This window comes from Panthera onca, chromosome B4, assembly GCF_046562875.1.
Source record: "Panthera onca isolate mPanOnc1 chromosome B4, mPanOnc1 haplotype 2, whole genome shotgun sequence".
Lineage (NCBI taxonomy): Eukaryota > Metazoa > Chordata > Mammalia > Carnivora > Felidae > Panthera > Panthera onca.
Genome location: NC_138345.1, coordinates 111349255 through 111376748, shown reverse-complemented (window position 1 = coordinate 111376748; position 27494 = coordinate 111349255). Strand labels below are relative to the sequence as shown.

At 38.0% G+C, this 27494-nt stretch overlaps 1 protein-coding gene across 5 annotated transcripts in view; it reads left to right on the top strand.

Annotated features, from left to right (window-relative positions):
- Positions 1-27494, top strand: part of ATP2B1 (ATPase plasma membrane Ca2+ transporting 1) — a 132147-nt gene that overhangs the window by 43501 nt on the left and 61152 nt on the right. For all 5 annotated transcript variants that reach the window (XM_060656803.3, XM_060656800.3, XM_060656804.3 and 2 more), the window contains exon 2: positions 16270-16695. In XM_060656803.3, the coding sequence (XP_060512786.1) occupies positions 16488-16695 (208 nt within the window). In that variant the 5' untranslated portion in view covers positions 16270-16487. The remainder of the gene's footprint in view (positions 1-16269; positions 16696-27494) is intronic.

The following is a 27494-nucleotide window of genomic DNA, read 5'->3' as shown; positions in this document are numbered from 1 at the left end:
TATTTTCTTTTTATGTGTGTGCCTGTTGACTTTATTTCTGTTTTCTGTTAGAGGAACTTGAGGACTTTAATTACATTTATCTTTTCACAATGTCAGCTTTACTGTTATCCATTTTTATACAAGTGAACTGTTAAGTAATTTATTACTCACTTCTGTAAGAGCTATAAAAAAAGCACAGATTGTGGCTCCTGTCCTCAAGAAGCTTACATTGTATTTGAGGAAAGAAGATTGAATTTCAAGAAGCCCTCCAGAGGTACAAAATAGATTTTTTTTAATATATGTCTATTTATTTTTGAGAGAGAGAGAGGGGGGGACAGAGGATCCGAAGTGGGTTCTGCACTGATAGCAGTGAGTCCGATGGAGGGCTTGAACTCATGAACCCGTGAATCATGACCTGATTCAAAGTCAGCCAAAGTCAGACGCTCAACGAACTGAGCCACCCAGGCACCCTGATACTGTTTTTTTTTTTTATTTTTTTTTTTTTTTAAATTTTTTTTTTTTCAACGTTTTTTATTTATTTTTGGGACAGAGAGAGACAGAGCATGAACGGGGGAGGGGCAGAGAGAGAGGGAGACACAGAATCGGAAACAGGCTCCAGGCTCCGAGCTGTCAGCCCAGAGCCCGACGCGGGGCTCGAACTCACGGACCGCGAGATCGTGACCTGGCTGAAGTCGGACGCTTAACCGACTGCGCCACCCAGGCGCCCCTGATACTGTTTTTTTTAATCACAGTATCAGCACTCACTTTTGCTGCCTCCTTGTTGTCCTGTGCTCAGTTATATCAGCTATCAGACACATCTCTGTGTTTTGATCTCCTTCCCACTCAGGCCCCAGTCTGCCTCAGTTTAGATGTGTCCTAGACAGTGAAGCCTTTCTTGAAGCCACATATTCATTTAACACTTTATCCTTTGTGCGTTCACCACTTTTTTTTATGATGAGCTCTCTAACACTTAATTGGACTTGCTTGTATACTTGTCTTTATCCCTCATTTAGTCTGTAAACTCCTTGAAGAAGGAGCGTTGGACATAGGGCTTACTGACATATTTGGGACTGATAGGAACTTCAGAGAACAACAACAGGTTTAGGAGTGACTGTGATAAGTTTAATATTGATGGTTGAGTTTGTGCTGTAAGATATTCAAATGGAGTTGTGTGTTAACAGTTGAAAACATGGCCCTGGAGCTTGATCAAGACCTTAGATGTGGGTCATGCTGTGGTATCAGCTGCCACGAGGGAAAAGAGGTCTGCACATGGATCCCTGCATGATAACCTCACTTAGAGTATAGTAGTGATTAAAAAAGCCAAGGAGGGACACCTGGGAACAGGACCTTAGTGTCAGAGCAATGGACTGACACTGGCACAGGACCCCCCAGCTTAGTGGGGAGCCTAGCCCCTGACCCCACCAGGAGAGCCAGGGGAGTCTCTGCCCATGCTGCACCCACAGTCAGAAAACTCCCCCTGAAAAGTGAGAGAATCTGGTCTTTGGTCACGTGCAGCTCCTCCCCTAACCACCCCAGGTAGGTGTGGGCCCCCAGCTGACCTTCACTCCAGAATCCAGAAGGACCAGAGCACTCCCATTTCAGCGGAGAGAAAGATCAAGGCACAACAAGAAGGAATAAAAAGAGAGGACAGGAAACTGAGGCACAGAGAGGTGATGTACAGCCCCCCTCCCTCCCGCCCTATCCCAGCAAGTCACAGCAAGACAAGCCCCTAAAAGTGAGCCCAGTCCTGTACTGAGGCTCAGAAGACACTGTTGAGAACATAGCAAGAAAACAGCTGTCCACAGCCAGGAAGAGGATTGGTTCTCCACCAGCAACCAAATTGCTGGCACCTTGATCTTGGACTTCGTAGGCTCTAGAACTGCGAGAAATCAATTTCTGGGGATGCCTGATTGGCTCAGTCCAAAGGAGTGTGACTCTTGATCTTGGGGTTGTGAGTTCGAGTCCCACATTGGGTGTAGAGATTGCTTAAATAAATATTAAAGAAAAAATAAATAAATTTCTGTTGCTTAAGCCAGCCAGTCTGTGGTATTTGGTTATGGCAGCAAGAACAGCCTTTTTCTTCCTTCTCAACATCTCAACTAACTACAGTCTCTGAGAATTTCACACCCAACTTTGGTGTAGTTCTGGTCTACAGTCATTCACTGGGTGTGTTGTCCATGCCAGGCTCTGTTTGGGGCACTGAACATCCCAAAGTAAAAAGTCCTCACCCAGTTCCTGCCAGGAGGAGTCCCCTCCTGGTGAGACAACAGGCAGGTTAATAAGTGAGGATGTCACAGGCAGTGGGCTAGATGAACCTCTGTGGCACAGTGAGCGCCCTGCCCTTGGCCTTGTCATATAAGACAGGTCCCAGGGAGGAGTTGTCTCTTCCAAATTGCCGTGGCTTGAGCCTCCTGCATCCTAAGACATCAGCCCACCATTGTGGCCCCATCTGATAGCACTGGCCTAATGGCCAGACTTGAGCCAGAAGCAGATGAGATCTGCCCTAAATTTTCTGCCCAAGAAAGACCAGTCTTCCATCTAGCCATCTTAGGAAAACAAAAACAAAGCCAAGGAATGTGGGTTGAGGAGGATTTCTGAAGTGCCGGGAAGAACAAAGTAAGCAACAGAATGGACAAGAGGGAAGAGTACTGTCAAATGACACAAAGGTGTATAGGAAGATGAAGACTGAGAGAAAGCCAGAGATCAAATCTTACCACAGGCAGCCAGCTCAGGAATGTGAGGATGGACCCAGTTTGCCAGGGTTCATGGTGAGAAGGATAAGGATAGATCTTATAAAGAGGTGTGGTAAGAAGGTGGAGTGGGGAAGGACAACTTGTTTGATTAACAGAATCCAGGAGAGGCTTATTTGGGGATAGGGGTTGGGGGGTGAGGAGGGAACAGTCTTCCGTGTGGTAGAATGCATCTGAATATTGGTTAAGCTAAGTGAAGGAATCTGTGTGAAGTGGTGGCAGTGGCTTGCAATGACAATCAAGGAAGTAAAGTGTTGGAGTAGACTTCTCGTAGCCTGCATAGAGACAAGAGCTGGAGTGATTTGGGAGACTTGGAATAGAAAGAGGAACATGCTAGGGAGACATATGTGTCAGTGGATCATATACAACGGAGAAAAATACGTCTCCAGTGGACCTGAGAACTCAGTTTTAAAAGTTGTAACCAGCATTGCTCAGCCAGACGGTATATCTATTCAGGGGTAGCTAATGAGCCGGATGGGTGTAGCGGGAGAATACAAGAGCAAGTGAGACATGAGAGCAACACTGGAGTCCCTGGCTATTGGGAAGTTGACTTTTTTAGGGAAGCAGGTATGATCAGAAGAGGTCTTGACTGCCTTTGAGCATGGAGGCCAGAATGTGTACAGGAGGTTCCATGTAAATGAGGAGAGTAGAGATCAGTTGTTTTGGAGAAGTCCTGAAAATAAAACTGTCCACATGAAGATGACTTTTCATGTGTGGCTCTACCCTTGAATAGCAGTCAGAGTACAAATCAAAGCCTTGGAATGAAGGTCAGGAAGTGTGAAACCAGTTTGAAGGATCATCAGCAAGGTAGGATGGAGTGGTTATGGTTCAACACATCCCCTGCTTTCCATTATTCTTTGCACTTTGGTGAATTAACTCTAAGACAGATTCTTGCCTAACATCCTCTTAAAATACCGCTTACCTTATTTTTCAGCCAGAGTCTTTGAATGTGTTGCAAAAGTGGGTATTGATTTACTGTGCTGTTCTTTAGTAACTACAGCTGGAAATTGCAAAAAACCACCAGCCGTCAAACCGTGTAAATAAAGAAAAAGAAGATAAAGAAATGGGAAAGTGTTGTCTCTCCTTATTTCTGCATTCAGTTGTTTAAATATTGGGATTAAAACTCCTTGAAATTTACAGTTTTTAATTAAGAAAACAGAAAGCTCATGTTAAATTTACAGATAAGAGTTCTGCCTCCCTAAATATTGCCAACTTTATTTTTGTGAGCTTGTTCGTGACATAATGAGCATCCTGTTTCCTTAAGCATTTAAGTGTAGGTTCTTGTGAACTGACAGGATAGAAGCTCGTAAGGACTGAGTAGGCTGATGGAGCAGCTGGTGTGACATTCAAGTGTTCATATTGCCTTCTTGCTCCTGAACAGAAGGGGGAAAAACAGTGTTTTAATTTAGAAATCTCTTCCTTGACTATAGTTCAAATTCTCAAAACCAGTGAAACTAGAAAATGATAGAACATTTCGTTCTCATGTATAACTAGAGATATAATATGTTCTTACATTTGGTGGTAAGCTGTACAGGATTATATAAAATTAACTTTCCTTAATTTTGAGCTTTTCGAAGGCTTACCTTTTACTAGCAAACTGTTCCTCTTAGGATGAGAGTTCCTGAAGTGCCTAGATAGAACAATAGAATAGGACAAAACAAAGTCTAGTTTATTTGGGGGAACAGCAGGAGAAGGTAGGTATCTAAATTATAGTTCTCTGTTAAATTCCTTAAAATTTAATACTTCTAGGTGTTTAAAGTCATTTTACATTTGTTCAAATGAAACAGTATGAGTCTCTATTTCTTTGAATGAAAAATTATTTTCAGTGTTTGCATATCAATATACTTGGTATTAAAATCAAGGCAATTTAAAATAACAGCTCACAGAATATTTTTAGAAATGATCTGCTTTCAATTATTCATGCAAATTGAGAATCGCATAATGAGGAACCATGAGTAATTTGCTTATATTATCGTCAGGGAATTTTGGACTAAGGTGATAATCCAACATTCGAAGTTCAGGGCACAGTGATCTACAATAGTGCCTCTCCAGAGATCAGTAGCAGGCAGCATCAGGCATCACCTTCGCCTGAGAAGCTGTTAGAAATGTAAATTCTTGCTCCTTACCCCAGATCTACTAGTGAATTGAAACTGTGCAGGTGGGGTCCAGTGATCCTCTTTTAAGGAGCCCTTCATGTGGTTATGATGCATGCTGAAGTTTGAGAATGACTGATCTGAAATATGTAGAATTAGTATATAAATGCTTTTAATAATCCAGTGTGTGACCAAGCTGTGGTACATTCAGAAGGATTGTGTTTTTTGACTATATCAAGTACAACTTTGCAAAATTAGAACAGCCTTTTAAGATATATGGGTATCATCAGTATTGCAAATTAGAACAACTTTTTAAGAGATAGGGGGTATATCATCAGTGTTTGGAATAAGAGGATTCCAGCTGACTTGACCATAAAGCAAAAATACCTATAGTGATCTTCAAGATATCTGTGTTTGGGATCATTCACATTAAAATTTTATCACATACTCTGCTTAATTAAGTACTTTGTTGGCATAAACAATCTGTGCCATCAAAAGCAAGAGTAGTTGTCTTACAGCCCTGGGGAGGGGGGATGAATCATCAATTTATAGAATCTCTTCTTTGGGCTGACATATTTCTTTATAAACTAAAGGCTGTGGGGAATAGGAGCTGTGTTTCAGGCTAGGAAAAGGAAACGAGGTGATTTTATTCACACTTTGAGCCAGAAGGTTATAGTGTGGTTTTATCATTTTAATTGAATTGTGAGGTTCCAAATATGAGAGAGACAGAAAAAAAATAAACCTTGTAAATGCACATGCAAATAAATTTTAACTATTATCTATAAACTGATCTCATGCTCTCACTAAAAACAGATGAAAGCAATTGTGGTCAGGCTTACAGTGCCACCCAACCCCTCCCCACTGACTCCCTTGACAATTGTTCAAGAATAGGAACAAGCAGTGGAAAACGAAAACAAGCAGCCAGAGATGGCAGTGTGGTGGGAACAGAAATGGAGCATCAGAGAAATTAAGGCAACGGAACATTTCAGGAGTGAGGGAGTGGTTAGCAGTGGCAAAGGTTGTCAGTAGGTTAGATAAGAAGGACTAAATATGCTCTTTAGATTTAGAACAAGAGGAGTCAGTGGTCACCTCGAAGAGTAGTTTTGATGTAGCACAGAAGCAGCTAACCTGGAATGGGTTGATCTGTGCATTGGAGATGAAGTAGAAATAGCAAATTTCAGAAAAGATGACGTTCGGTATGGAGTTCAGGATTTTGTTATCCATTGGCCCCAACTGGGTGATTTTTTTATGTTTTATTTAGAACTAGTTGCTAACCTTACTACCATATTGATTTGGTATAATTTTAATTTAGTATGGGTAATCCTAACAAATGATTTCTCAAGTAAATGTATCAGTTACTCCAGGGTTTATGAAATATTGAAACTCAGCATTATTACTTTTCATAGCCTCAAGGATATAGGACCCTGGTTAAAAACCATTGTTATGTAGCAGTCATTGTATAGTTCATTTGAAAATCTTAAGTACTTTTTAATATTATGTGAAAGGATTTAAAGGAAAGTTAAGCTTGTATATCTTATATATCAAGGTGGCGTGAATATTCCTTGAATACTATGACCTACTCTTAACTCCCTATGTGCCTCGCATATTATTTTAAACACAGGGTTATGAGGTTTTCTTTTGCTCTATTTAAAATGTCTTTGTTTACAGTTGTAAAACCAGTTTTCCAAATTGATTTTTAGCTTAAGTTTCAAACAGGAACATTTCTATTCAATAAATATGGAGCATCTATAGTATTCCAGACAGTGCTGGGGGTTAAAATTAAATGCCACAAATCCTGCCTTGAGTTCCCAGTTCATTGGGGAAGACAGAGAGGTAAACAAATCATTGCAGCTGTGCAATAAAAGCTATAAGAGAAGAACAAATTAGTGCCTCCTCTATTCTAATCTACTTGTTGCCCACCCTGAGAGATTTGCGAAAGTGGTCCTGCTGAATTTATCACTGACAGCAGCTGTAACTTGCCCTTCAAAGTATTGTACTTAGTCTCTGCCTCTGGAAGAGTCTAGTAGATGGTAAGTAATTTACTGAGGGGAGTGAGACTAATTTTAGTCAACTCAGACACAGTGATGGTATTTATGAATCCTGTGAGACCAATAAATCAGACATTGTAGACAATGTTTATTTTCTGCTTTTATCAGTTCTATAAAACTGAAATCATGTTTGGTAAATTTAATCTTGTTTATATGTATCATTCTTTACTCACCTGATATAAATTACTTTTCTAAACAAGCTTTATAGTCTTTATGTTCCTTCATGCAGTGTGTGTGCTTTCTTTTGAGCCTTAAAAAATGAAAAGTGTGAGTTCAAAGAATATTAAAATTGAGTTATCCCTTGGTTCTTACAGTTGGTCCTTGGTCCCTACAGTTTTGTTATGCTCACGTTATTTCATTAAAACACTCTGAGCATAACAAAACTGTAAAAGAAACGTGACCATTCTTGATCTTGAAGTTTCTGCTCTTTGATATGCATCTTATGGATAAAGCATCTTCTTTCTACCATTAATCTGATATTACACATTATTTCAGTTTACAGCACATTTTTATCATTTCTTCTTAAAAATTGTTTTAATTGTTGGAGGACTTTGTATTTGTAGGATGTGAATCAGGTATAAGCTTTTCTTTTGTTTTTTGTTTTTTCCCCTGCAAAGTGACTATATTTTGAATGATCATAGGTACCTCTTGGTAAGATATGGGAGATTAAAGATGAAAAAGGCAGGGTTTTTGCCTTTATATAAATTTAAGTATAATGGGTCTAAATTTACACTTAGTTATATAGTAGTCCTACTATCCAGCCTTCCAGAGGGGCATTCAAAGTGGCAAGTTTTAGGTTGTCCCTAGGACACAAGATCACTCCTATTATCTAATGGAGCGGTGCGGGCCAGGCTGGATTTCTTCATTGGTGAGCTAGCACTGACAAGAAAACACCAATAGCAGCCACAGTGAGAAACAGCTATCAAACCTGGTTATCCCTCTTCTCACAACTACTTGTCTACAAAGGAGGATGGATTAATTTTTATGTTAAAAGAAAAAAAGAAACTTAAGAAAATGAAGATTCGTGAGTACTCTTTTTGAAAGACTGCAGTCAAAAGCAATTTTTTAGCTTTTTGTCAGTCAAATGTTGTGTCTAACAGCTAGGGTGTCAGTATCCACTTTGAAGCACAATAAATGCCAGCTATTTCCATGGAGTAGCCTCTTTACAACCTGTACATTGTTATGATTCATCCTGTGATTTAATTTTGGTCATTCACTCTTTTTTTTTCTTTAAATGATTTTGTGAGTATTCAATGCTTGCTTGCTTTTATTATAAGCATTTTTATTCTTTTTGGAAGTAGAAGATTATGGGTGTGTTTGGTTTCTACGGGTATAAAATGAGCAATTGGATTTGATCAACATCCCTTTCAGCTATTAAATTCTATGATTCCTTTGTAACCATTTTTTTTTTTAACAGAATGATGGCCTTTTAAAATTTGTTTGTGGTTAGTATTTTATTTTGACTTAGAAACTTTTAAACAATTATTCTCTTATTAAATGAGCGAAAATCTATCTTTAGCTTCAACTTTTAAACCATTTTTATTTATTTTAAATGTTTATTTTAAGAGTGAGAGAATGAGAGAGAGGCAGAGAGGGAGAGAGAGAATCCCAAGCAGGCTCCACGCTGTCAGCACAAAGCCCTACTGGGACTGGATCCCACAACTGCGCGATCATGACCTTAAGTGAAATCATCAGTCGGTGCTTAACTGACTGAGCTACCCAGGCACCCCCAGCTTTTTTTTTTTTTAAGCCTCAGATCCATAATTTGTGTTCCTATAAAGCCAGTCATAGATTAAAAACCTTTGTGGATACTAATTTTGTACTTTTAAAAATTTAATGAGACATATATTAGAGCTAGAGCTAGGAAATACAAATTTGACCTAAACCCTTAAGTTATTTCAGCATATCCCAAAGACATTTATTGAGCTGTTTCAGTGTAGATACCTTAAGAAAACTGAATATTTTGGGGAAAGAGTATATGAAATCAAAAGTAACTTCATGTGCTGAATAGTTACAAAATCTACAAGTATTAGAAAATTGAAGAGTAAGATTGAGGAGTACAAATATTTATGTTTTGAAATTTCATTCTGAATTTGGGGTGATATAAAAAAATCAAGATTACTTGAGAATCTGTAGTTGATTCAGTGGACATTTAAAGAGACTAATGAAAGTTTAAACAAAAGGATTGGCTTCTAACAAATTACTTTTGATTTATAACCAATTTGTTTAAATTTGGAATTGAAATTAATCAAATGACTTTTCTAGGCTTATGACCACAATTAGCAGATAGATATTCAAATTAGATATCCAAATCTAATTTGAATGTATGTACATGATCTTTCATACATCATGTACAAGAAAGAATACTTTTTTTGTCTGGGGTTTGTTGTCTTTGAAGTAATCTTGCATAAATGGAGTCTTGATTTTTAAAAGCTGAACAGAGTCAGTGGAGAATGAGATGCTGACAGGAAGTCAGTTGTGTATGTGTATAGAACATGCTCAGTGCATTAGACCAGTGGAGTTACCTTTTAAAATAGGAATGGCGTTTCAGGGGCACCTGGGTGGCTCATTCTGTTAAGCGTCCAACTCTTGATTTCTGCTCGAGTCGTGATCTCACGGTTCAAGCCCCGTGTAGGGCTCTGTGCTGACAGTGCAAACCCTGCTTGAGATTCTCTCTCTCCCTCTTTCTTTCTGCCCTTCCCCTGCTTGTGCATACGTGTGTGTGTGTGAGAGTGTGTGTGTGTGTGTGTGTGTGTGTGCTTTCTCTCAAAACATTTTTAAAAATTAAAACAGGATTGGAATTTTAAAGATAAGAGTTGTCACAAAAAGGGCATGGGCTGTCTTTAGGTATTGAGCACTCTAACCGTACATTCTTTTAGTATCTTGCTTGATCAACGCCAGGCCTCTGAGAGAGTTCTCACTGACCTAGGGGCCCTTTACTAGGGTCCTCCAGAGAAACAGAACCAATTGGAAATATATACGTAGAGTGATTTATTATGAGGAATTTTCTCAGGCATTTATGGAGGCTGAGAAGTCCCACAATCTGCCTTCTTCAAACCAAAGACCCTGGAAAGCCAGTGGTGTAATTTTCTGTCTGGGGGTGGGAGATGGATGTCTCAGCCAGAGCACGAAGGCTGAGAGGTGTTCCGAAGTCCCTCTTCAAGTTGTGTTCTATTTCAGGCCCTGTCTGAATTGGGATGCCCACCCACCCTGGGGAGGGCAGTCTGCTTTATTTAGTCTGCCTATTCAAATGCTAATCTCATTCAGAAACACCCTCGTAGGTACACACAGAAGTAATGTTTAACCAGATATCGGAGCGCCCTGTGATCCAGTCAAGTTGCCGTAAAATTAACTGTTATAGACCTATTCCAGTTTTGGATAACTTGTTACAAGAGTTCTACCTTGTGTAGCCAAAAACTACTCGTCTGTAGCTTACTCTGTTTACATTCTAGTTTTGTCCTCCAGTACTCCACAACATATATCTAGTCACTTTCTACACTATAAAATTTCAAATGTTTGAAGTTTGCCATCAGAGGTCGTTCGTCCCCTAGACTAAGTTTCCTCCATTTCTTAAATGCACTAGTTTCTTGACTCTTCAGTGTTCTCTTTATTATTAAAGATTGTTTATGATTATTATTATTGTTCATACCATACCAGTGCAAAGTCTAGTGGGCCTGTTATGTATAATACAAATAAAAGTTGGTGCCTCTCTTTCTGTCATTCATCAGTCTTTTTGATACATTGAGTCACCATATGTTTTATCTGTATAACAGAGTTTCTTCTATATTGGACTATCATCAGAATCCTCTTTTCCTGGGGCTCCTTGGTGACTCAGTTGGTTAAGTATCCAACTTTGGCTCAGGTCATGATCTCACGGTTCGTGGGTTCGAGCCCCGCATCAGGCTCTGTGCTGACAGCTCGGAGCCTGGAGCCTGCTTCAGATTCTGTGTCTCCCTCTCTCTGCCCCTCCCCCTCTCACACTGTCTCTGTCTCTCAAAAATGAATAAATGTTTAAAAAAATTTTTTTAATTAAAAAAATAGAATCTTTTCCTTTAGGTTTAGAAATCTTATTCCTTCAAACATTCCTCATCTGAAATGGCTCAGCAGCCCTTCTCATTTGAGGAGAGCGGGGATATTCTCTGTAGAATATATCTGCAAACATTCTTAACGATAAAAATAGCTAACGTGTTTACCATTAACTGTGTTCCAGGCTAAGTTCAAATAGTTTTCCATATATTAACACATTTAAAGAGATGGGTACTGTTTTTGTATCTATATTTTATAGATGAGCCAGTAATATTATTGGTGTGTATGTCCAAGGCAAAGCAGAATAAGTCTGTTTCCTAACTTTATTGATGTTAGAGTCCTGTCATTGCTGCCTAAGAACATATTCGCTTTGGGGCCCAGTGGAAGCACTTACCTCGTGTTAACTAACATCAAGTTAGTGCATTTTGTAACAATTAAATATATCTTCTCATTCCTACCTTTCTGGATCCTGATTCTGTCATCAAACATTTGCTGGCTCACCTAGCTTCAAGCCATCTATAGACTGGAGAAACAGAAATACTGTGTTTGTAAATCACCAACAATAGTTTAGAAGTCAGGAATGAGGAACCCAGTAATGTCTTCCAGGTTGTCCATCTTTGTTCTAATACACTTCAGGAGCACATATTTTATACTTGGTCTGCAAGAATTTCATGTTACTATGTAATAATATAATATAATAATAATAATAATAATCCTTTTTAGAGCTCTGAAATGAAGCTCCAGCTTCATATTTCATCCCACAATTTACTTAACTGTTTGCCTGTTTTTGAGTTTTTCTGATATGCAGTCTTTGTGGTTTTCATTGTTGAGTCTAGATAACGTCCATACAACCATTTCATGATCTCTGTAAGTTAAGGGTTCTTGTGAAAGAAGGAATTGAAATTGCAATTAGTGATTAATTACGAGCTCCACTCATTGCTAGGACTTCAAGTCATGTTTTGGTCTTTTGAGGGCCCTGCTTATTCATAGTAAAGCTCATGTGTCATTTGGATTCCATCTTATCCTGCTTTTTGAAGACTGTAACTGTTTTTGCCTAACTCCAGTCTTAAACTACCTCTGTCTTTTTTCATAATCCCTCAAAGACTACCAATAGTAATTTGGCTAGAGAGGTCATCTGGGGATCAGGGATAGGTTATGGAGGCCAGTAGGCCCCCATAGAGTAGCTGTGTGTTTTCTTTAAAACTCCCCCTTGTTAGGGCCTCAGCTTCCACATAACAGGATTTCTTCGTAAATTTTTCAAATGGAAGATCAGAATCTTTTAGACAACACAGAAAAGCAAAACAGATCTACTTTCTGTTGTATCATGATCTCAAATAGTGTGCCCCCTCTTGTCATTTTGTAGTGAATAAACAACAAAACTTTATTGTTCTAAGCACTTTTGTCCGCTAGTTCAGTGAATGGAGGAATGAAAGTGGATAGAAAGGAAAATAGTGGAGAAGGCTATAGTAGATCCCGAAATACACAACATCCTGATGATATAACTTGTAGGTAGTTACAAATTGCCCTCTTTTGGAAAGTGGCTCATTTTGCATTTGGTGCTTTTGCCTGGACTTCTTTAAACAGTAGGGGGACTGGATATAATTGGTAATCATGTATTTAACAAAGCTATGTGGTTTGCAGAGTGATAGAAAATTCAACCTCGGTAGGGAACTTACTGACAAATTACTAAAAAAATCCAGGGATAGAACAGATTTGAGACATGGATTGACCAAGGGGCTCAAGTGATCCAGCACTGACAGGCACATTCCTTTCCTCTCTCCTTTCCTCCCTCTCTGTCTTTCCTTCCCTTCTGGATCCAGTCACAGAGGTTTTTGCCATGTCAGATTTAAGTTCAGTAAGAAGAGACAAGTCTCTGCCCCAGAGTCACAGCAGAAGCCTCCTTGCCCTCTTGGCCTTTGTTGGGTCATATGAGCATTCCTGAACCAGTTATTATGGCCAGGGGAATGTTTGGATGTGGGATGGAACCTCATGAGACTACACTGAGAGTCGGGGAAGGGCAGATCCCTAAACAAAAGTGGGACTATTGCTGAAAAGTGGGGGAAAGGATGCTGAGCTGGCAAATAACAAATACCCACTGTAGTGTCTTGAATTCTGATTTTATTATATAAACTGGTACACTTGGCTGTTTTTTGACCTATGACAATTTCTATTTGAATCTAATAAATGTGAAGACCTAAAGTAGAGGCATTGTAGGGAAGGGAGCATGGCTTTTGAGTCACAAACAGAAATTCAGATCCTAGCTCTGATATGTCCCCTTATTGTTGAGAAATGGAACAGAACCCTTTAACACTCATTTCTCCCGTTTTTGCATTCTGTCAAGAGCAAAGGCAACGACTGACACATAGGAGTAAAAATATTAGTTTTAATATTGACAGAAGCTGAAATGGAGGATTTGTTTTTTGTGTGACAACAGGGAAGCTCTAATGTTGAACCCCAAACTACAGGCACAGTTATTTACCCCACCCCAGCAACTTTGAACAGTAGTTGGTTTTTTTTAATCGGGGGGTCTGTCCCTACCCTACTAACTCAGACCGATGTGTATGAGTTCTGCAGACATCTGGCTTTCAAAAGAAGGCAGAAAGGTGAAGAAACCACATCTGCCTAGTTACTTTTGGAAAATCTGTCAGGCAGCTTGTTTTACCTCAGTGGTAATTGATGGGGTAGGAAGCCACTGTTGAGGAAAATTCCTCTTTGTGGAGGAAACCAGAGGACTGATGACATAGATGCCTCCGACACAGAGACTTCGTTAGGAATTTATCTCTTGAACAAATAATAATTTATTTAGGATTAGCATAATAATTCAGATGCCAGCAAATTTGGGTTGGAAACTCAGGGATATTATCAAAAAACCACCCTCTCTAGATTTTGGGGTTGAGTTATTATAATAATTGATGTGTGAGTAGGAGGGAACCACTTTTCCTAGGAGATGAGTAAAATTGGTAATAATTGGGCAAACAGGGAGGATTTGTGAAGTGGGAGGAAGCAGGCAATGAAAGAATTTGTCTTATAGAATCTATAGCTATCACATCCTTGCACATTTAACCCAAGGCAAGGAAATTTTCCTCAACCAGCTGGTATGAATTTCAAAGTTTTTAACCCATTCTGTCCACTGGTTCTCACAGTGTGCTGCATGGACTGACAGCATCTGTATCACCTAGGAATTGTTAGAAAGGCAAATGTTGAACGGACACCTGTGTGGCTCAGTCAGTTAAGCATCCGACTCTTGATTTCGGCTCAGGTCATGATCTCACAGTTCCTGAGTTCAAGCTCTGCCTGGGATTCTCTGTCTCTGTCTCTCTGTCTCTCTGTCTCTCTCTCAAAATAAATACAATAAACTTTAAAAAATATTAAAAAAAAAAAAAAAAAAAAAAAAAAAGGCAAATGATGGAGCCTACCCTAATCCTACTGAATCTAAACTGTGGAGTTGAGGCCCAGGCATCTGGATGCATATTGAACTATGAGAACCACATACCATTACAAACATTCTCATAACAGCTTAATAAATGAAGATTAATTGTGCTTGCCAGTAATCTTTTCTAGTTCCCAATCACTGAACATCTTATTTATTAAATATTGAAGAGTGGGTACTTGGGGAGGGAGAGAGACTGAATAGATAAAATAAAGCTTAGGTTTGAGTGCCAAACAGGCATAAGCAGTAGAGCTGTATTTTCACCCTGTAAGTTTAGATATAATGGCATGAAAACTGTTTCAAAAACTAACTGTAGCAGTTGGGGCACCTGGGTGGCTTAGTTATGTGTCTGACTCTTGATCTCAGCTCAGGTCTTGATCTCACAGTTGTGAGTTCAAGCCCTGCATTGGGCTTCTCATTGGGCTCTGCACTGGGTATGAAGCCTACTTTCAAAAAAAAAAAAAAGGTGGCAGCAAAGAGCATGCAGTTGGATAAAAGGAATATTAGAATGAGAGAGAACTTACAGGGTAGTGATTATAATTTGTGGAGGAGGGACTTGATGATGAGAAAGAAAAAGGTTATGTAAAACGGGTTTTTCAAAGGAAGAATTAACTCAGTGACTGATTGAAGCTGAAGTGAATGGAATCAAAGATGACTTAGGAATCCAAGCCCAGGTGATTAGAATAATGGTTGACTGAGGAAGGGAGTTACCTATTTAGGGAATAAGATGAATGCATTGTTGGTCATGTTAAGGTTGAGGTGATTAAAGGACATGGATGGAGATTAAAAGTTGAACACTCATCTTTGGGTAGTTTAGAGTACAAGGAGAACTTGAAATTATTATGAGGAAAATTTAAGTAATGCATCCATTTATTTTTTAAGTTTTTTTAATGTTTATTTTTGAGAGAGAGAGCGTGAGTTGGGGAGGAGCAGAGAGAGAGGAAGACACAGAATCTGAAGCAGGGTCCAGGCTCTGAGCTGTCAGCACACAGCCCGACACAGGGCCCGAACTCACAAACTATGAGATCATGACCTGAGCTAAAGTGAGATACTTAACCAGCTGAGCCACCCAGGTGCCCCCTAATGCATCCATTTATTGCTTAAACACTTACTGAATGTCTGCCATGTGCCTGGCACTGTTCTTGATACCCAGGATGTACTAATGGGCAAACCTGACAAACAAGCACGGTAATTTTAGATAATACTAAAGGCCAGCAAAAAAAACCAGAGTAATAATAAAGAGTGACTCATGGGTAGAGCATTTCTTTGGATGGCGGGTCAAGGGAAGAATGGAGAATGGTGACATGTGACAAATCATGGTGGAAGATAGTTTTAGGAAGACAAAAGATGGTGGTGTCACAGAGTGGCCAAGGAAAATTGCAGGAAAGCACAGTGGGGTGTTTGTTGTGCTTTGTGCCCTTTCAAGGTCTATTTTGTATGAAAGGTTTGGAGAGAATGGTCCGTGTATTAGAAGGAACATGGGTTGGAGACATCACAGCTCATCTGTTTTAGGCATTTGTTAGGTGTGCAGAAACTCCTCAAATTCTCTGAGGCTTACTCTTCTCAGTAGAATAAGGAGTTAATAACACCTCGTGGGATTACATTGTGATGATTAAATGGAATGAACTTAAAGAAATAGTGCTTGGAATGTAAGTGCTTAATGATAACTATTAATAACCATAATACTGAATGGAAACATAAAATTCAGTCATGTGAAATGCAGTTTCATTTAATAACGATGGGATCTAATATCTTGAAATACAATTTTATTTAGTGGTTATACTTTGATTTTTGTCATGCAAAAACTTGACACGCATGAGACCACAGTTAAAAATATTTTTATGATGTTTTTCATTAGTTACCTGATGACATTTAGAAAATATGCTTATATGCATAATGCTGTAAAAGATAGATTTTATTAACTTTTAAATATTTTCTTACAGATATGTACATCTCATGATTGATATGAAGAAACTAGTCATGGGCCAAAGGTCAAGATACTTCTCTGGGAAATGCTGCTGATGCTGCTCTAGAAAGTCCTACAATGAGTGTTTGGTTTAAGAAAGATTTTCATATTTAAAAAATTTTCAACTTGGAAATACATCAAGTGAAAATTAGAGTCTTTTGGGAAACATTTTCCTCCTAATAAATAATACTTGTAATGGGCGACATGGCAAACAACTCAGTTGCATATAGTGGAGTAAAAAACTCTTTGAAGGAAGCTAATCATGATGGAGACTTTGGAATTACGCTCGCGGAGCTGCGGGCTCTCATGGAGCTCAGGTCTACAGATGCATTACGAAAAATACAGGAAAGCTATGGAGATGTCTATGGAATTTGCAGCAGGTTGAAAACATCTCCCAATGAAGGTGAGTTGTGTTATGTTTGTTTTTAGTTCTTTGTATGAAGAGTACTATAAATTTGTAAACATGTTTATATTGTCTTGGTTATTGTGTGATTATATCATAATTTTAGTGACATTAAGATGAGTCAGGGGGCGCCTGGGTGGCTCAGTCGGTTAAGCGTCCGACTTCAGCTCAGGTCACGATCTCGCGGTCCGTGAGTTCGAGCCCCGCGTCGGGCTCTGGGCTGACAGCTCAGAGCCTGGAGCCTGCTTCCGATTCTGTGTCTCCCTCTCTCTCTGCCCCTCCCCCGTTCATGCTCTGTCTCTCTCTGTCTCAAAAATAAATAAACGTTAAAAAAAAAAAAATTTTAAATAAAAAAAAATAATAAAAAAAAAATAAAAAAAATAAAAAAAAGATGAGTCAGTTATCAGATTGTGCAATTAACAGAACTTTAGATCAAGAAATAATGTTGCAAATTAATTTATATATATATATTTTTTTAACGTTTATTCATTTTTGAGAGAGACAGAACACGAGTGGGGGAGGAGCAGAGAGAGAGGGGGAGACACAGTTTCTGAGTTAGGCTCCAGGGTCTGAGCTGTCAGCACAGAGCCCAATGTGGGGCTCAAACTCACGAACTGTGAGATCATGACCTGAGCTGAAGTCTGACTGCTTAACCAACTAAGCCACCTAGGCGCACCTAATTTATATATTTTAGGTTGGTGGGAGGAAATACTTGTACTAGTGTGCATGTTATTGCTGCTTGTTTACAATAACAAGTTTGCCTTTCTGCTGGAATTATAGAGGATGGAATCCCCCCACCCCCACCCACCCACCCAGGGGATTCAGTGAAAATAAATCCTCACTTATCTTTCATTTTATAAGGTGGCTTAAAATAGTTGTCACTGCCAGTAGCTGACCAATTTGTTTTTACCCTAAACGTTAGTAATTAGTTCAGAAGATCCTAAAGATTAGATGCCAGTTTTTTAAGTAGCAGACATTTTCTTTAATGAAAACTAATTTTCAGTCTTAGAATTATGTTCAGTTTGCCTGTTTCAAGGAAGTCTTTGCTTTCATAATTCTCAATTTGTAGTAAGTTTCTTCTTGAGAATCAAGAAAGGAAAAGTTATGACTTTATTGCATTATGGTCTTTGAAACGGTTTGAGATAGATGACCTTTTATACATTCATCATGTTGAAGAGAAAATTAAGGTTTAGAAAGTTTCAGAAAGGCATTTCCTGTTTACAAACGAAGGAGAGAGATATGCTGAATGTTGATGATTGTACTTTATTTTAGTAAGGATGGGCAGTTATTAATGTAAAAGTTAAAGTAGACTAGTACACATTCCAAAGCCAGTTCCAGGGAAATTATGCAAAAATGTTTTTCTTTCTTTAAGTTCGTTTGTTTATTTATTTATTTTTTTAATTTTTTTTTTAACATTTATTTATTTTTGAGACAGAGAGAGACAGAGCATGAACGGGGGAGGGTCAGAGAGAGAGGGAGACACAGAATCGGAAGCAGGCTCCAGGCTCTGGGCCGGCCCAGAGCCCGACGCGGGGCTCGAACTCACGGACCACAAGATTGTGACCTGAGCTGAAGTCGGACGCTCAACCGACTGAGCCACCCAGGCGCCCCATTTATTTATTTTTAAGTAATCTCTACACCCAACATGGGGCTTGAACTCAGAACCCTGAGATCAGGAGTCTCATGCTCTTGCAACTGAGCCAGCCAGGTGCCCCCTGAAATGTTTTTCTTGAATATTTTTTTTTTGAAACATCTTATGTCATGCCATACTGTCACAAAATTAAAAGTAATAGCAAAAAGTTACTTCCAAAATTGTTTTAAAATTTTTTTTAATTTTAAATTTCATTAAAAATTTCTTTAACCCTATATATCTATAAAATACATATATATACACATTTGAATTTCTGTTTAAATTCCTAATTGTTTTAAAGAAGTGGTAGGTAATTAATTTTTCTGAAGTAGCATGATCTTGACGAATCCAGTATCAGCATTCACACATCATTCACACATGTCTGGAAAGGGCTTCCTTGATCACTTGGAGTATGTTCTTTTTTCTGTAAGACCTGTTAAGTCTTCGTATCTTCTGGATCTTTTCCTTAAGTCAGAACTACTTAGAAACATGAGCTTCTTAGTTATACCTTAATATGCTGTACCATTTTAAAGTAGCTGGGATCCCTGTTGTTGATGTAAATTCTAGGATTCAGGAACAAACCCATGGACTGTAACAGATAGTAATTTAACAAAATTTGTAGCTTGTTCATTATTCAAACCCATTTTGAAATATTAGCTAACTTTATATCCTGTTTAGAGAATTGTATATTGATGTGCTGTTCTCAGTATATTCATTAATTCAACTATATGTACTTTATCCATTTAACCTAAAACCTAATTGTTGGATGGTTCATAATCACCAAATTAATAGGAAACATTATAAAAAATCCTCAGTATAATTACATAGTTTGTTCATAAAAGGTGATAATGAACTTCAGTTTCATTACCTAACTACACATCCTTCAACCAGGTTGTCTTTGTATTCCTCTGCTATTAGTTAATCAAAATTCTTGTCTTCTAATAACTTAACACCCCAACATGGTCTGTTCTCATTTTTAATAGACGTGATTCTCATTAGTTTGTATTGCACTTTCTTTTGTTTATTTTTGTATTCTTTTTTGTTATTTTAGGCTGTACTCCTTACATTGATTTTAGTTTAATTAGTGAAGTTTATTAAGTTAACTGAAAAATTTTGCATTTAGTACAATAGTTTTGAAATTTGGGGAGGAGATGGTTATGTATCTTTCTTACAATATGATGGGAGCTGTGGGTAATTACTAGAAATAATTCACTTGAACACTCAAAATTTGATGTTCGTTGTTGCTGCTTTGTGCTATGAAATATATGAAATCTATTTCCCTCTTTTATTCTTAGAAAATTCTTGCTCATCTTCTTCCTAGTATTGTGAATTTTTGTTAAAATTTGTACAAACTTTTGTCTTTACTGGTTGTATATAAACAGTTTGTCATTTTGAAAGATTCTTTTAAAGAATATGAACAAACCATTTTAAGCATTATATTTGTGTTTACAGTTGTAAGATTAAATAAAAACAGCACCAGCCTTCATAAGAATATTGTTTCCAGAGGAACAGTTTTAGTTTAATTTAGAAATAATTTATTAAGAAAGCTAATGAACATTTTGTCACTGATCAACTAGGCAAATGATAGTAAATAAATCATCATCAGGGGTAATCAGCCAGGGGTTTGCCCAAGAAAATGATCCAGACAATAAGTACTCTTTTGTTAATATAAGCTGCTTATCGTGAGGGAAAGTGAGATTAAAATAATTTTTTAAAGAACATGAAGTTTGGTTAGGAAAACTGAAGTTTGTTTCTTTAATTCTTTCATTCATTAATTCATTCATTGATACATATAGTCTTTCATCAGATCTAGGTTGTTAATTGCCATATGGTGTTTATTCCCTCTAAAGAAAGAATTAGTGTTGGCAGTTTTAATCGTAAGATAATTATAAGTGTGTAATTAAGTTACATCCCAATCTCATCAGTGTTAACACAGTGTAAGAATATGTGCACCTTAGAATTGCTGGGATATTCTGCCTGCTCTGTGGTAGGTACTTTTCTTGGCTGGGTAGATATATTCGTCAATAAAACAATCCCTGACTTATTTTTACAAGGGGGAGACAAATTTACAAGACAGCTAGATGAAATGCATAGTGTATTATTGATGTCTGCTTAAGAGAAAAGTGAGTGGAAAAGGAAAATCAGAAATATTGGGGATGTGGCTATTAGATTGCTATAAAATCTGGAGGAGGAACAGCTTAAGACATTTCTTAAGAGCAGTTACAACAAAAATAATACATAGGTAATGCTTTTTTGTTCCCAGTAGGTTGTTGTTAGCACTTACAAATATTAATTCACTTTATCCTCACAACAGCCTTACCTTTTTTTTACAGCCAAAGAATCCACAACACAAAAAGGTTAATCGGCTTACTCAAAGTCTCACAGCTCTTAAGGTGCCAGAGCAGGGATTCAAACCTTGACATTCTAGCTACATGCTTTTAACCACTATATTATATCGCCTGTTATGAAAGTTCAGCTCATACAACTTGCAAAAGAGTTGACAATATTAAGAAAGAGGTACCTGTGTTCTGTCTTCTCAAATAGTATTTTTTGTTGGCAGGAGTTTTATAGTGAAAACAATTTTGAGTTTAATAAAGGTTCTGTTGCTCAGTCAGTCGTTTTAAAATATGCCCTGTTCAGGAAGTTGTATCTGTGTGCTTCCTCATTTGGCCTGCAGGAAGTTGTATCTGTGTGCTTCCTCATTTGGCCTGCTAATTTACTGCTCGTCTTCCAGCAGAGTACTCCTTTAACTGGATTTGAGACATTCTTAATGTGTACTGATCAATAGGAAGTGTTTTGAGCCAGATGTGATTTTCATATTAAAAATGTAGCCATCTCTACTCTTAAAAGAATTGGAAGTATAAATTTCAAGGTTAACTGAAATAAAGACTTGTCACCTCATATTTCTGCTTTGTCTATTAGAGAAAGCACCTCTCTTAAGAGTCGTCAGAATCTAAGAATATACTTTTATGACAGAATTACCTTCTTACAACATCCTAACTACATGCAATTATCCCTGTAGTTTTTTTCATTATCTTTATTGTTTTCCTGTATTGATTTTCTTATTCCTGTTGTAAATCCTATTTATTGATCCTTTTACTTTTAACCTAGCTTTCGGTATCTTTTCCATTTTAATGTGTTCCTGTGTTATCTATGTTATATTTTATATTGGATGGTAGAGGAGACTGTCTAATAAAGAGATTTCTGGAACGCAGGTCTCTAGCCCTGGTAGCATGTTTATCATTCAGTAGTACCATGTTAAATAAAGGGTAACAATGAATGTATACAGATTAAAGACAGGTACTGAGTGGTATTTTGTAGGAGACATGGATGGCTCCATAGCGTTGTAAAGAGGCAAGAAAGTAAATGAGACACTAAGTTTCTGAAGTAGTTGCTAAAATTAGGTATAAGAGAGAAAAAAAGCAAAGGGAATAAGAAAAGGAAACAGTGGTAGAAAGAAACAAAAGAGTTGTGTGGTAGAAAGCAAGGTAAAGTCAACAGTAATTGTCTCTGGCTGACTAATGTTCCCATAATGCTGGCAGTTTATGTTCACACTCCTAGAGGTAAGACTGTTAGAAATCGTGTGCTTTTGACCAGGTCTTCATGATGTAATACAAGAAAACTAACATTCACACATGGAAATATATTTTAACTCTAAAAAAAAAAATCATCCGGTTGCCCAGCATGAATCATTGTTGACTTATAGGCTACTGCAAGAATCCTCTGATGGATGTGCTTGGTTATACAGGTTGGCACAGCTCTTTCAGGCACTCAGGAAGGATTCCCATCGCCATGGTATGCCAGCCACGCATATTTTAATACTTGTACAGAGTTACCAACAAGGGTTTGATATTGATAATCCTGCATGACCTTGTCCTGGAAATTTATTGCTGCTGTAATAGAGAATTATGCATTTAATTGAATACCTGCTCAGCTCACTAGTTTTCATTGCTTATGAATTTTTTGAAGGTAATTGTAACACTACTTCTCTAACTTTGTTGCATATATATTATTTCTTAAAGTTGTACTTGATAGAGCCTGAAGTAGTATAATATTAGAGTTGTTTTAAGTTCACTTTTCTGAGTGCGATAGACTTCCTTTTTATTTTATTTTTTTATTTTTTTAGTAATCTCTACACCCAACATGGGACTCAAACTCACTACCCCAACATCAAGAGTTGCATGTTGTTCTTTTTTTTTTTTAAGGTTTATTTATTTGAGAAAATGAGCAGGGGAGGGACAGAGAAAGAGGGAGAGAGAATCCCAAGCAGGCTGTACGCTGTCATTGCAGAGCCCCACACGGGGCTTGATCTCATGACTATGAGTTCATGACCTGAGCTAACATCAAGAGTCAGATGCTTATTAACCTACTGAGCCACCCAGGCACCCCAAGAGTTGCATGCTCTTCTAACTGAGCTAACCAAGCACCTTTATATTTCCTTTTCAAACCATTCTGTTCTGGTTTTCTTAATATTAGATTCTTAGGGTTTTCTTTCTTCCTATTTGGCCGGTCATGTATCAGCCTTCTGTGTTTTCCTTTAGATGTTGGTGGGCCTCAGGTTTCCATTTATCTGTGCACACTCCTCTTTGTATACTCTCCTTGGATGATGCCATGCACATCTAAGACTTCACATGTCATCTGGATTCTGGTGTTTCTTGTAGCTCCACTCCACATTTTTACCCCAAGCCTTCAGCCTAGAAGCCTGATTCATTTTAGGCATCTTATTTTCTCAACCTTTCCAGGCTTTACTTTCTGAAAGCATACTCTCTTTTTCCCTTTTCTAATGAAATCATTATATACATCTTTTTTTTTTCCTCCTAAAATGTTTGTTTATTTTTGAGAGAGAGAGGAGAAGAGAGAGAATCCAAAGCAAGCAGAGCATGACACAGAGCTCAAACCCGTGAACTTTGAGATCATGACCTGAGCCAAAATCGAGAGTCGGACGCTTAACCAACTGAACCACCCAGGCATTCCAATTACATATGTCTTTTAAGTGGCCTGGACTTTGACAGGAAACTTTCACCCACTCACACTCAGTTGCTAAGACCTAGGAAAAAAAAAAAAAAAAAACATAATTCTGAGATTGTTAACCTTAAATAAAACAAGTGGTAATTTAATTAAACAAAGATGAGTTTATTCAGGAATAGCAGGGGAATTGTAATTCAGGACAAGCAAATTATGGCAAACTGTAGATAAGTCTGAGGAAGACAGTACGAGGCTCTGGGAGGAAATTAAAGAGGGTTGTTCTGAACATAATTGTATTAAAGAAGAAGAGTTTAAGATTGTGGTGGTTTCTCACTGGCTGTAAGTGGTGAGCAGTTTGCTATTACTGAGGCATGTGGAAACCTTCCTCCTTCCTGCTGCTCATGTAAGCTGAGATGAGCACTGTGTGCATGGGAACTCTCCCTTCATGGCTTCCCAACTGCATTTTAAATCAGATTTCCTTGATTTGTTTTCACTTTTCCCCCTTTTGATTAAGATGTTTCTCAGAAAGCATCACTGATCAAGCATCAGATCATTCATTTTGATTGAAATATTTTTCTCTATTTGTCAATTGGTGCTTGGAAGGACCTTTCCCAGGAGTCATGTCTCACATGGGGGTTTTGGTGGGGGGAGGAGGAATGGGTAGAAAGTGGAAACCATGGATGCCACTTTTGAGTAACAGGGCAAATAGCAGGAGGAGCTGTCAGGCATTTCCCATGCATAAATTTATATCTTATTAAGCTTAGAAACGTTGGAGATCATCTCAAGGCATTGGGCTAACATTCTGTTTGCTATATTATTTTCATGGCCTTCAGAAACAGCAGGAAAGACTAAACTCAAAAAAGGGTTTGCAGGTACCACGCCTGTATTTCTCTTTGTCCCCAGAGCTGTTGGAAATCTCCTTTGGTCCTACTGCCGCCACCAAATCTCCTAGTGCTGACTAGGAAATTCCAGGTTGGCTGGTCAACTTCCTTTTTAAGCCAAGTGGGTTGCTCAATGATCTTATGTAACTGAGTTTTAACTTCCCCAGAAGTGTTAATCCAGGTGCAGCAGGTGGTGTTGGCCACAGTGCAGACACCTCCTTGCTCAGCTAAAAGCTAGTCAAGGACTGACCTATTATCAACTTTGGTCAAAGAGTCTAAGGCTCTTTTTTGGGCCGGTGTTGTCTTGGCACTGATTCTGCAGTATCTCTAAGAGTTAAGGAGAGATTTCTTGCTATATTCCTGTTCACATTTACTCCTAACCAGGGAAGTATGGCCCTGCTAACAGAAGTGAACCCTGAATCATAAAACCTCCTGGTAGGTCCTTTCTGATTTGACAGTGCAGGGGATTCAACTAAGGAAGGTGCTTGAGTTGGTTTGTGAAAAGTTAGGGGTAGCTTAAGAGACCTTGCTTTGCTATATGCTAGCTGTATAGGCCCAAGGTGAATGAATGATAACCACCCCAGATAAACATAAATCCTGTTGGGGTATGAATCACTCTCACTAAGGTGGCACTGTTAATAGATAGATAAGAGTTTTAAATGACAAATCCCACAGTCTGAAAGGCAAAAGTTACCCCTCCTTAACAAAGGCCTGGGAGAAGCAGATGAAGATGTTATCTTTCCAGGCCAGTACCAGAGTTGAAAAAATAAAGGGAAAGACAAAAGTTTCATGTTTGAGATGAAGTCTTGATTAAGCATCAGGGTGAGTAAGTAGTCATCCTCTATGTCAGCTACTTCTTTCTCTAGTCAGTTTGATTCAGAGGTCTCTATCTGTGTAGGGCCAAATGTCAAGTGGAGCCTTTTTCATCTGTGAGATACATATTCAAGGTTTAAGTCCCTGAAGTCTGGCTGCCATCTGGGTGGTGAGGAGGACCTGGTATAGTCCTTTCCAACTAGATTCTTGGGGCAGTCTTTGTTCAAACTGATTCCAAATCAAAAGGGTGGGAGAAAATTGGAAATGTTACTTTGGAGAGTTGTAGCCAGATTTTTGAGGAAGCTAGAATTCAGGATCCAGTTCAATTTACAAGTATATAACAGAAACTCAAGGACAGTTAATAGGATTAGAATCTGATCTAGACAAAGAGGTAAACATAATTTGTTCTCTCTTCAAGTACCCTCATTTTTTATAGTAAAAATAATTTCTTTGCATGAAACATTGCTTGATTATTTGCATTAGTGCAGCAAGAAAAGTGATTAACCATCTAAGCTCTTTTTAAGACTGCTTTCCTGGAATTTTGTAAGCAAGGTACCAAGTTGATTTTTCCTTCAAAGGGCTTTATTTATTGGCTCTGTAAAGTCAAACTGTGTTCTTTAAAACTCTCTGGTTCTATCTGAATCTATGCACATTTCTCAAATACGATATTCCAGTCAAAGCTTTGGTAATACAACCAGTGTTTCTCTGTCCTGATATAAAGAGAAAAGATTCTTACTGAATTTATGCAAATTATTATCATAAAAATAAGAATACTCACAAAGAGTTTGCAAATTCTGGAGGGATCACATAGAAAAAGTAAATGTTTTGTCTTTATTCACAAAGGTGTATCTTACCAAATTATTGATAGCTTAAGAGAGAAAAGCGTTTCCTAAAATCTGGGAAAGCAAAATATTACAGAATCAGTAATGTTTTAAACTAAAGAAGCTATAAAAATTATAACAATCCTCTCAGTTCATTTAGTCCCATGTTTTTAATTGTTCTGCTTGCATTCAGTTTTCCCACTAGTTCTGGAAATTCTTACCAAGTTCAGTTTTATTGTCTTAAAGTTATCAGAAAACCATCCTTTCCTGAAGCTTCTTGAAGGTGAAGTACTTTTGCAGAAACACTTGTATAAGCATCAGAGTAAAACAGTAACTGTCTGTAAATGGCCAAAACACTTAAAAGTGGCCATGGTTAAAATCCGATGAGAGTTCATTATAATGCAGTTGACAAGGAAATTTGGTAATTTTGTGACTTACCCTTTATGATAGTAACCAGAATTATAAATGTTAACGTGATAAAAAGGCATATAAGATCTTTAGAAATTTCATGCTATTATTGGGACACATTAATAACATTTCCATGCAAATTTATTCTAAGAAAGTTTAGCATCACCTGTTTTTAACAATACTTCCCAGGTAATTTAACATATCAAATAAGTCTAATTAGTTTAACATATCCTTCTTTATAAGGAGAACAAGTCCTTTGATATGTTCTAGGGGCCCTCTGTAAAAACCTAAAGTTAGTTCAAGATCAAAATACTTCCTTTTGAATTTGATTTTTTGGGAAGTTTGTCAAAAATATCAAAAGATTTCAGGGCACCTGGGTGGTTCAGTCAGTTAAGTGCCCAACTTTGGCTCAGGTCATGATCTTGCCTTTCATGAGTTCGAGCCTGTACTAGGCTCTGTGCTGCCAGCTCAGAGCCTGGAACCTGCTTTGGATTAATTATAGGTCTTCCTCTCTCTCTTTCTCTGCCCCTCCCCCACTTGTGCTCTGTCTGTCCAAAATAAACAGACACTTTTTTTTTAAATATCAAACGATTTGGACCTTTGGTCAAAGAGGATCATATGTCACCGTGAAACAATACTTTAGGTATCCATTTAATCAAAGTGACAAAGACTTTGCAGAAAAATACAGAAAGTTAAATAGTTGTAAAAAGCCTTAGCTTCTTTAATATTGAAAAGACTCAGCTTTTTTTTTTTTAAGTAACCAAAGACTTGATGAAAGCAAAACACACAATCTTTGTTTTTCTAGGAAGATTACATTAAAAGTAAAGGAAAACCTTTGTTTACAATTTGTTCTTAAGAGCAGATCAATAATGTAAGAAAACATTGTTCTTTTTTTTTTTTTTTAAGTTTATTTATTTATTTTGAGAGAGAGACAGCTTGAGCGGGGGAAGGGCAGAGAGAGAGAGTAGGAGAGAGAATCCCAAGCAGACTCCACGCTGCAGAGCCTGACACAGGGCTCAAACCCACAAAACTGCGAAATCATGACCTTAGGTGAAACCAAGAGTCAGACACTTAACCTACTGAGCCACCCAGGGGCCCTGAAAACATTGTTCTTTTGACAGGAAAAAGAACAAATTCCAATTTTGTACCACTGTACTTTTGAAATTAAAACTCATTTTTAAATAAATTTATTTTAATCTTAACCAGCTTGACTGTACATTAAAATGCCCAAAGATTCCTTTTCCACAAACCTACAACTTTCGTTTTACATTCAGATTTTAT